At 46.3% G+C, this 11,248-nt stretch overlaps 1 protein-coding gene across 1 annotated transcript; it reads right to left on the bottom strand.

Moving 5' to 3' along the window:
• Positions 1-5,737: 5,737 nt before the first annotated feature.
• On the bottom strand, positions 5,738-7,438 carry LOC123133229 (transcription termination factor MTERF4, chloroplastic). The gene has a single exon (XM_044552751.1). The coding sequence runs from the start codon at positions 7,356-7,358 to the stop codon at positions 6,378-6,380; it is 981 nt and encodes a 326-aa protein (XP_044408686.1). The 5' UTR covers positions 7,359-7,438; the 3' UTR covers positions 5,738-6,377.
• Positions 7,439-11,248: the final 3,810 nt, after the last annotated feature.

Raw genomic sequence — 11,248 nt, 5'->3', positions numbered from 1 at the left:
TAATTTTCTGCAACGTTCCCCAACAAAATGCTCACGGAATAAATAAATGTTCACCAAATTCAAAAAATGTTCTTGGTTTCTAAAGTATGGAGAAAATATCTTGATGAACAATTTTGAAGAGAATTTTCTAATAATATCGAACTCTGTTTTGTATTTGATGAAACAAATTTTGAATTTGATGAACATTTTTGAGCTTGATGAACAAAAATTCTATACAAGAAAAAATAAATTGAAAACAAATGGATGAATCATTTTTGAATTCAATGAACAAATTTTGAATTTTATGAACATTTTCTCAAAAACCTATGAACAAATTTGGAATTTGACAAACATTTTTGCAATTCGGTGAACAAATTTTTTAATTTTGATGAATATTCTTAAATTCAATGAACAAAAATTGAGTGGATGAACATTTTTTGAATTGTTGAACATTTTTCCCATTGATGAAATTTTTTGAATTCGGTGAACTAAAAGTATTCGCAAATTTAAAAATAAAATTCGCAAAAAAAAGTGAATAGTAAAAAAGTAAATAAGTTCAAAAAAATGTTCATGTATTTGAAAAGTGTTCATGATTTCACAAAACTATTCTTGATTTCAAAAAATGTTCACGAATTTCAAAAAATATGTCTAGCCCTGTTGCCTGAAGTCTGGACGGTTTTAGGCTGAGAGAAGGTAGCAGGCTAGCTGTGGATATGCTTTTGTGTTAACGCGTGTCCTAAATAAGAAAAATGTCTTGCACAATTCATCAACACCAATCTACTTCGAACTTGAATGACCTCTTTATCTGCCTTCCTAGAGTGACGAGACACCATTGTCAACACCAGTGGGCAGTGGTTGTGCTATAATCATTCACGTGCATCACCGAAATCAAAACACAAATAACAAAATTATCAGTAAAAGGCACCAAAGGGAAGCTACTGGACAAGCAATCTTTGCAAAACCAATTCATGAAGGAATCTCTCACGCATGTCTATGATTTGTTAGCCAAAGGTTATCTATTCCAAGAAAATGGTATACTGCGCATAAACAACTATATCAAGCTATCATCTAAGAAACTGCAAAGGAAGATACCTAAAGAATAATTACATTAACAACCCAGCTTAGCTTATGAAAGGCCCGGTACTAATGCTCGTTTTTTCTAGTGACCAGCAATGTAAATGCTTATAGTAAGTAATAAATGACCATTTTACCGGCTTTTTACTCATTGACCTTGTGTAACATGTTTTATTGAGTTAATTATGTAAAACATCCCAGTTTAGGGCTAAGGTAACACATAACATTATGTTCTGAAAAAGGGTCACCAACGAGGCTTGCACGGTACATAAGTTTTCAAAGGATTACTGACATCAAGGGCGACCAGTAAGACCGTCCATATGGCCTTGGACTTATACATGGATGTGGTGCTCTGTGGTTGGGTAAAACTATATGTATTTCCTTTGTTATATTTCCTTTGTTATATTTCCTTCTTTATCATACAATGGCATCAGATTAATGCAAATCAAGAGTACCCACTAGTCAACCAAGCTGACACCTTGCAGATGGGTGTGCATATATACCGTGCCAACTTCAGCCAAGTAGTGTTAAGCTCGACGTTGCGGCGAGAGGATTTTCTGGTGCCTTGAATCTGGCACCTTGCATATAGGTAGAATTTTGGCCCTTGCAGGCGCGGCGTTTGGACGGATGGCGACGCTTCTTCTTCAAGACAATCTTTCGGGTTTCAATCCTCCTCAAGTTTGTCCGTTGGGACGGATTAGGCGGAGCTCCGGCGTAGATTCCTGGCAGCTCCTCGAGGCGGTGGGATTAGAGTTTCTCATCGTGCCTCAACAATATTTGGTGCCAGGTTCTTCAATTCTATTCAAGGATTCAACGACGACAACTGTGGCTCCAGGGCGCAGGTTCTTAGAGGCACGTGCACAAAGACTTCCCGGCTGTCGTTGACAAGGTCGGGCCGGATCCAATATGGGTGCAACGACAGCGGTGCATCAACAACAACAATGGTTGTTTGGTGGTCCATAGACCTTGACGTAATTTTTATACTTCCGGTGAATCTTCATAATAGACTGGATCCTTTTTGAAAGAAAAAAACTTTGTTTAGGTTGGAAAAAAAGTTACAGGTTAAAAAGATGTGACAGGCCACGAGACTTTGGTACGGCAAAGAAAGATAAGCGGGAGGATAAATACAGAAGTCATTCATCTTGATGGCAAAGTGGTGGTCATAACTGCTTTGCTTTGCTTTGCTTTGACAGCACCGTTGTTGCCATGGGGCGCGAGCTAACCAGTGCACCGCGAGCCCGAGCCCTATTGCCGGCCCCTGTGGCCCCGGCCAATGGAGACGGCGAGGGCTGTGAAGAGGAGATGGCCTTGACGCTGCCCGTCAATGCAAAAAGCATCGTTGCTGGCATGAGCAACGGGCTAACCAGTGCACCGCGAGCTGTGTTGTGGGCCTCTGCTGTTGACAACGATGACGAAGATGACGAAGAGGAGTTGGCCCCCCAGACGCCGTCGACTATCACTAAAGCCCTCGACTCCGAAGGGATTTGCGTGGGCCATGACACGGACACAAGTGAGGGTTGACAGGAGGTGCTACCGCGGCGCGGCCCGCGTCGTCCGACTTCGTCGTCATCTTCGATGATGGCTCCTCGTCCTCCTCGTCCTATACCTGCTTGGCTCCACGGTAGATGTTGTAGATGCCTTGCTTATGGTCATCGTGCGACTGTTTGCAGAGATCCGTTGCGGTGCTCCCGTTGTTTGGAGAATGGTCATCGTGCACGTGAACGTCGCAACCCCTGGCGTCCTCTGAGCTCACTATCATGCCTTGATGTGCCGCATGTGTCCCGTCTCGGCGCCGTGCATCGTGTTGCTCCTGCTTCATGTGAGGGTTCGGTGAGATCCACACCCCCTTCCAAGGCGCTTCACCGTGGGTCTTGGGCGTCTGTTGTCTCTGCTGATGCTGGCTCGGCAACCCCGTCCAAGTTGATGTTGCAGTCCGCACTGGCTGATCAGACTGCACTGTTGCAAGGTTGTGTGGCGCGGGTTGAGAGCTTTCTGGAACGAGCGGAGGTTGCTCTGGGTAGACTATCCCTTGTGCCGGCTCTGTTGCAGACCACTCTAACGTCACATTCTCCTTGTGCGGTCAGTGTTTGCTCCACGAAAGACAGGGTGAGGAGTTGTACGGCTCTTTCTCCCCTCGTGTTGGAGTCTCATCATTGGTGCCTACCTCCCCTCCTATGGTGTCTTCCATTGAGGGTGAGTCCATCGCCGTGCTTGTGGCTCCTGTGCTGCAGATCATGCCCGAGCTTAGGGAGCTATGCTTGAGTCTATCAGTGGAGCATACGAAGATGGACATGTCGGCGGCCTCGATTGAAGGACAAGTTTCGCCTCTGTCAAGTGAGCAGTTGGAGGTTCCTTTGGTTGATGAAGCTAAAGGGAAGGCAGCTGCAATTTCATGATGGTAGTGCTCAGTGTTCGTGTTGTCCACGCGGCTTTGGTCTTTTGAGTCGTAGAAGCGTTGATGTTTGTGGTTGTTGTGTGTTGGGAGCATTTGGTGGACCGTCTACGTGGTCGTGAGAGTGAGTCGCTTCTGGAGTATCACTTTTGTATCGGTTTTTGCCCAGTTCTCCGTAAATTAACTGGGCAATTCTCTTCTTCTTAATTAATCGACAAGGCAATCCTTTTGCCTCCGTTTAAAAAAAACTGCTTTGCTTTGCGCACATTGAAGCAGAGTGTGCCACGCAAATCTTCTTCAAAGCTTTGCTTGCACATATGCTGATTATTGAGATTTCTCCGCGGCCGGATGCAACTTGGATACCCCCATATCTGCATTCATTTTCACAAGCCAAAAGAAATAAATTGCTGAGATGGAAATCGATTAGGCGTTTTCGGCAAAACCAAGCGTGGTGCTGCTGCACATTCTGACTGTCAGTCAGGCAAATGTAAATGATAATTCAGCTATGCATTGATTCTTGATGAAGTAGGACTCCTATATGAACTGCATGACTGCCTAGTGAATCAATTTAGCACCACATAAAACCCTCAGACATTATATATGAGGACACTGGATATAAGATAATCCTGCTGCCATCTGATAAGCTGATTGATGACTCCAAAGGTATAATGGTTGGGTTGTTTAATTTCCTTTTAACTGTCGCGGTACATGCTGATGCACATTGCGTCACATACCTAGAATTCAGTCAGGACATACACATCTTTCTTTTGGAACAAAATTTCGGCAACTTACTTTTCAGATGAAACGACAAGAGGAAAACGCTTCAGGAACATGTAAACATGAGGAGCTGTTGCCGTAAGAAGTTTTAGAAGTGTGGTCACTAAAATATGCAAACACGACATTCTAGCCAAAAATTAAACCACTTACCGACATTTTAGCTTAATAACCAACTACAGGGCGCGCGAATAGAGTAGTCTACACTTGTGGAAAATCATAAGTAATCCCTCTCACACACACAAAATGCCTCTCACCTGCCTGCCATGCATTGGTCCAGCTACTCGACTCACCGCAGCCAGATCTCAACCCTCCATCATGTGTTCCTACTCTCCACCCAGCCCTCTTACATGCCCGTCTCCTTCCCGTAGCCCTAAAACTCTCTGCAACCCATTCAAACCCAATGGATGTCAATCTCCTAGGAGTCTAGTGATTGAAGCAAAGGATTGTGTGCGTACCTGGTACAAGCAAGGAGATAGAATCCCCACCATCCAATTAGCAAGGGTTTTAATTTCATCTTTACCAAGATAAAGCACTTTCGTTCCTGATCTGGCCAGCAAATAGAGGGCGCCTCCCCATTGTTTTCTTGCTGGTCTAGTAACCTGGGGAGATGATCAAAGAATGGAGGGCTGCTGCCGATTCCCTTGATATAAATCCCCGGGAGAGAACCCAATGCACTCAGCTGCAGAGTCGCTGGACAAGTGGAACCAAATCACACCATCCTCGACCACATCGAAATACAACCATGGACCAAGCATTGTGAGGAAACCAAAAAACTAGCAGTACCTTCAGAGTGAGATCGGATGACTTTCTACGCGGGGTAAAGAGTACCAAAGAGATGAGCGAAGTAAAAGAAAAAAACATGTGTAAGCACTTGATTTACGCCAGCCTAAAGAGGCTTGTTATTTGCAAGCAATTGTATTTGGAGGATATGGCAGTACAATAGTACATCATCACTACATCTACGGAAATGGTAATACTGCAGTATTCAATTTTGAGTCAGTTGTCCATAGAATTGCAGCTAACACAAAGGGGAAAATGATAAAAGCTAGTAAACCATGAATTGCTATCACAACAGTTAATAGCAAAGATATTCCAAGAAGAAGAAAAAAATTCCAGCTTACAAAAACCAGACCAAGCAACCAACAAATTAGATAAAAACCACATCCTCACAGTGATCAGCTTATTGTTGCATTCAACCCCAAAAGAGATAAGGATCCACAACTATCATTCAAAGGGAAACTTTATGAGTTCTTTTCAGATGAAACTCTCCATAGCAGATCCATGGCAAAACAGAGAACCTTCTTTCATGGAAAGATAGGATAGAGGATTGCATGGAGAACTGCAATGGCCATTTGAGTACGGGATAATCAACTGTTCAGATATACTACCCAATGATACTTTTAGTGCATTTTCTGCCAAAACATACATGATTCCCAGCGAAAATAAGGTCAACTACAGGATTTAGGAATAAAGATAATCAATCTTTAAAGGGAAAAATTCAAAACGCAAATATTTCTAAGCATAATCTGAATATTTAAACATCAAACTTGTATTGACATACAATTGAACAAAAAGACAATGAAATGAAAATGGAACATACAAAATTCGACATGAAAGCAGATCATACTATTATTTTCAATGGGAAAAAAAGCAGGGTTATTCTTTTGCTTTCTGGTTCTCTGGGTCCTTGTTTCAACAGAAAATTAGTACAACCTACATCCAGTTTACATGATCTTAAGCACAAGTCAGAAAGAGAAATACATTTCTGGACATCTCATCTTCAGATATTGCCAGCGATGCTTTCTTCTCTACCCAGTGAGACATGAACTCATTGGGGTTCATGAATTGATAGTAGACAACAAACATCCAGTTAGGAAAAAGAAAACCGAAACAGGAATTACCAGCTTACTAAACTAAATGAAAACTTCGTTGCGCCACACACAAATTACCAATTTTCAAAGCCCGTTCTTGGTTCATGTAAATCTGAATCTAGCGGGCACTTCCCCTCTGCAAGCTGCTGCATAGTCTTCAGCAAGGTGCGGTGCAGCTTCATTGTGTGGGAATATGAACTTCTCCATGAATACCTTCGGAGTCACCGCGACTGCATAATAGTAATCCCGGTCGCGATGTAGCAATCCATTTTCCTTGAGAAACTTCACACATAGTACCGGGGCCTGAGCCGATCATCCAGGCTGTAAGTGAGAAGCGCCGGCCGATGAGCAATGTACCCTGGTTCCAACCCCACCTCGGAGATGAGGAACTCTGCGACACGTTGCAGCCTTTCCTTGCAAGACCTCAGCAGCATCGGATTCTTGGGCAAAGCAATGCCCACCTCAGTATCTGACCACCTAAATGTCTTCTTCAGGTATTCCACCTTGGTGGCGATCTTCTCCTCGTCAGAGAAGGCGACAGCCTCCAACGCTTTTCGTAACATCCCAGGGCCATGTGGCACACACAGAACTTTGGCGCATGCCACCATCGCCCGGAGGCGCTGCTGGTTGATTTTGAGGATCCTTGGCACACGGATGCACAGCTTGGCAATGTCGCAATCATGTAGCCCGCACTCCCGCAGGACCGCGACATTGGGCTTGACCACGCTCTCGAGGTCAGCACCATATAGCCAGAAGCCGCGTTTGAGCGGCCGGAGCAAGTTGTCCATGGACCCGAAGAGGGTCAGGTAGTAGTGTAGAGCGGAGACGATGGATCTGCAGCGGAAGCTGCCGGGGACGAGCACGGTGATGCGCGCGACCTCAGAGCGCGAGAGGCCGAGGCCGGTGAGCCCGTCGACGACGGGGGCCAGGGTTCTCTCCACGCCGGCGCAGAGTAACAGCGGGTCCTTGGCGACGGCGGTGGCGACGTCGGCGGCGGAGAGGCCGATGCCGGCGAGGAAGGCGAGGACGGCGTCGGGCTTGGCGGGGGACTTGAGGTGGGAGAGCTTGGTGGAGGCCTTGAGGGCCTGGGCTGGGGTCAAGCCGCAGGCGGAGACGAGGTACTCCTCGGCGGCAAAGCCTGGGGAAGCTGCCGGAGAAATGCCGGAGGCGGCTGCGGCGGAGAGGAGGCGGTGGAGAGGAGAGACATGGGAGGTGTAGGGAGAAGAGAGGAGCTGGGTGAGGGTGCAGCTTCGGAGCCGAAGCATGGCGTGGCGGCGGGGAGGCGCCGGCGGCGGGGAGGCGCCGGCGGCGAGGGGATGGCCAGTGACGGCGCGGCGCGGTTGGTGGCGAGAGACGGAGAGGGTAGTGAGGGTTTGGGGCTGGACTCGTGCGTCGTGCCTCTGATAATGGGCTAGGATGGGCTGGGCTGGGCTGGGCTGGAGCTAGGCTGCTTGCAAACAAAAGCCATCTTTCCCCTATAAAAAAACACGAGCCATCTAAAAAAACATGAGCACGTTCATCGAGTGGATAATGTCAATCAATTTTTTTGGCCTAACTTGTCACGCAAAATGATCACAAAACATGGAGATACTTGATTACTTACTATTATGTGTCCGGCGTACATTTCCATGTGCAACAATTTTGAAGCGGCGCCCTTTATTTGTCGGTTCCTCCGTCATGTTTTTATATTATTACGTTTTCGGGCAAATTTAACTTGAGTAGATTTAGCGGAAGAGTAGTGTCCATTACTTTTGCCGCTTGTGTCATCTTATAGTGTCATGTTCAATCTCTAGTCACTTGTGTAAAGTTTGGACTCGTCTTTCTGCAACCCCGCTAGTGTTGCTACTGCACTTGCTATTGCGGTGGAAACTAAAGGGGGTTGGATGGTCGCTTGTTCTGCAACCGCGACAAACCTGCAGGCAAGAGTTGGAGTTTCCTATTGATTTTCCTTGCGGATGGGATTGTCTCACCATGACCCCAGTCATCGTCCGTCCACCAGCATCATCGACGAAATAATATTAGCCGGCTAAGCCTTGAAACTCAGAAACGCAACCAAAGTGTGAAGCAGATATGCATTGTTGGGTTAGCAACTCTTGCATACGACACACCAGTCAGCCAAACAGTATGGAGGGTTTTCAATATAGTCCTACTCCCTAATTGCTAGATTATAATGCGTATAAATGTTGGTCAAATTTAAATTTTGTAAAGTTTGATCAAGTTTATATACAAATTTATCAACATATAGAATACCATGCCATTAGACTCATGAAGAAATATATTTTTGTACGTTATATATTTCGTATTTTGAATTCTCATATTTTTTTCTATAAACATAGTAAAAGTTTACAAAGTTTGACTTTTGACCAATAAAATTTTGTATGCACTATAATTTGGCAAGGAGTGAGTAGTTTTTTTTCCATTTGTCCCTCATCTGTCAAAAGCAATCAAGGTTTACCGGCTTCTAGAACTACCAATTGTTGATTTCGAGGAGTAGGCACCTCAACTAATTGCTTGTGTGCTTGAGATATCTCTAAGCTAGAATATTACCTTATTTTCTGCTACAACTTCTGAGTCGTGTATCAGGCAAGGTTTGTAATAAAAACAACATCATTAGCCATTTATAGGATTGTTAATTATTTAAGCCATATTTGGCTTGTTGGGGAACGTTGCAGAAAATTAAAATTTTTCCTACGGTTTCACCAAGATCCATCTATGAGTTCAACTAAGCAACGAGTCAAGGAAGTGAGTTTGCATCTACATACCACTTGTAAATCGCGTACGGAAGCGTTAGAGGGAGCGGTGATGATGGAGTCGTACTCGTCGTGATTCAGATCACCGGAGATCCTAGCGCCGAACGGACGGCACCTCCGCGTTCAACACACGTACGGTGCGTGTGACGTCTCCTCCTTCTTGATCCAGCAAGGGGGGGAGGAGAGGTTGATGATGATGGCTCCAGCAGCAGCACAACGGCGTGGTGGTGGTGGAACAGCAGCACTCCGGCAGGGCTTCGCCAAGCACGTGACGGAGGAGGAAGAGGTGTAGCAGGGGGAGGGGGCGCCAGGACTTCAGGGTGCCGCTGCCCCTCTCCCCCTCCCTTTATATAGGCCCCCAGGGGGGCACCGGCCCTGGGAGATTCAATCTCCCAAGGGGGCGGCGGCCAAGGGGGAGGAGTGCCCCCCAAGGCATGTGGTGCGCCCCCCCCCCCCCACCCTAGGGTTTCAACCCTAGGCGCAGGGGGTGGGCCTAGGGGGGCGCACCAGCCCACTATGGGCTGGCTCCCCTCCCACTTCAGCCCATGGGGCCCTCCGGGATGGGTGGCCCCACCCAGTGGACCCCCGGGACCCTTCCGGTGGTCCCGGTACAATACCGGGTGACCCCGAAACTTTCCCGATGGCCGAAATACCACTTCCTATATATAATTCTTTACCTCCGGACCATTCCGAAACTCCTCGTGACGTCCGGGATCTCATCCGGGACTCCGAACAACATTCGGTATACTGCATACTCATATTCATACAACCCTAGCGTCACCGAACCTTAAGTGTGTAGACCCTACGGGTTCGGGAGACACGTAGTCATGACCGAGACGGCTCTCGGGCAATAACCAACAGCGGGATCTGGATACCCATGTTGTCTCCCACATGCTCCTCGATGATCTCATCGGATGAACCACGATGTCAAGGATTAGAACAACCCCGTATACAATTCCCTTTGTCATTCGGTACGTTACATGCCCGAGACTCGATCGTCGGTATCCCAATACCTCGTTCAGTCTCGTTACCGGCAAGTCACTTTACTCATACCATAATGCATGATCCTGTGACCAAACACTTGATCACTTTGAGCTCATTGTGAAGATGCATTACCGAGTGGGCCCAGAGATACCTCTCCGTCATACGGAGTGACAAATCCCAGTCTCGATCCGTGTCAACCCAACAGACACTTTCGGAGATACCTGTAGTGCACCTTTATAGTTACCCAGTTACGTTGTGACGTTTGGTACACCCAAAGCACTCTTACGGTATCCGGGAGTTACACGATCTCATGGTCTAAGGAAGAGATACTTGACATTAGAAAAGCTCTAGCAAAACGAACTACACGATCTTGTGCTATGCTTAGGATTGGGTCTTGTCCATCACATCATTCTCCTAATGATGTGATCCCGTTGTCAATGACATCTAATGTCCATAGTCAGAAACCATGACTATCTGTCGACCAACGAGCTAGTCAACTAGAGGCTCACTAGGGACATGTTATGGTCTATGTATTCACACGTGTATTACGATTTCCGGATAATACAGTTATAGCATGAATAAAAGACAATTATCATGAACAAGGAAATATAATAATAACTCTTTTATTATTGCCTCTAGGGAATATTTCCAATAGTCTCCCACTTGCACTAGAGTCAATAATCTAGTTACATTGTGATGAATCGAACACCCATAGAGTTCTGGTGTTGATCATGTTTTGCTTGCGAGAGAGGTTTAGTCAACGGATCTGCGATATTCAGATCTGTATGTACTTTGCAAATATCTATGTCTCCATCTTGAACATTTTCGCGGATGGAGTTGAAACGATGCTTGATGTGCCTGGTCTTCTTGTGAAACCTGGGCTCCTTGGGAAGGGCAATAGCTCCAGTGTTGTCACAGAAGAGTTTGATCGGCCCCGACGCATTGGGTATGACTCCTAGGTCGGTGATGAACTCCTTCACCCAAATTGCTTCATGCGCTGCCTCCGAGGCTGCCATGTATTCCGCTTCACATGTAGATCCTGCCACGACGCTCTGCTTGCAGCTGCACCAGCTTACTGCTCCACCATTCAACATATACACGTATCCGGTTTGTGACTTAGAGTCATCCAGATCTGTGTCGAAGCTAGCGTCGACGTAACCCTTTACGACGAGCTCTTCGTCACCTCCATAAACGAGAAACATGTCCTTTGTCCTTTTCAGGTACTTCAGGATATTCTTGACCGCTGTCCAGTGTTCCTTGCCGGGATTACTTTGGTACCTTCCTACCAAACTTACGGCAAGGTTTACATCAGGTCTGGTACACAGCATGGCATACATAATAGATCCTATGGCTGAGGCATAGGGGATGACGCTCATCTCTTCTTTATCTTTTGCCGTGGTCAGGCATTGAGCCGAGCTCAA

Source organism: Triticum aestivum, chromosome 6B, assembly GCF_018294505.1.
Source record: "Triticum aestivum cultivar Chinese Spring chromosome 6B, IWGSC CS RefSeq v2.1, whole genome shotgun sequence".
Taxonomy (NCBI): Eukaryota; Viridiplantae; Streptophyta; class Magnoliopsida; order Poales; family Poaceae; genus Triticum; species Triticum aestivum.
Note: the sequence above shows the minus strand (reverse complement) of the source record. Positions and strands in the feature narration are given on the sequence as shown.

What these genes read in the sequence shown, in the direction of transcription:
- LOC123133229 (XM_044552751.1), bottom strand. Translation starts at nt 7,358, where the DNA reads ATGCTTCGGCTCCGAAGCTGCACCCTCACCCAGCTCCTCTCTTCTCCC.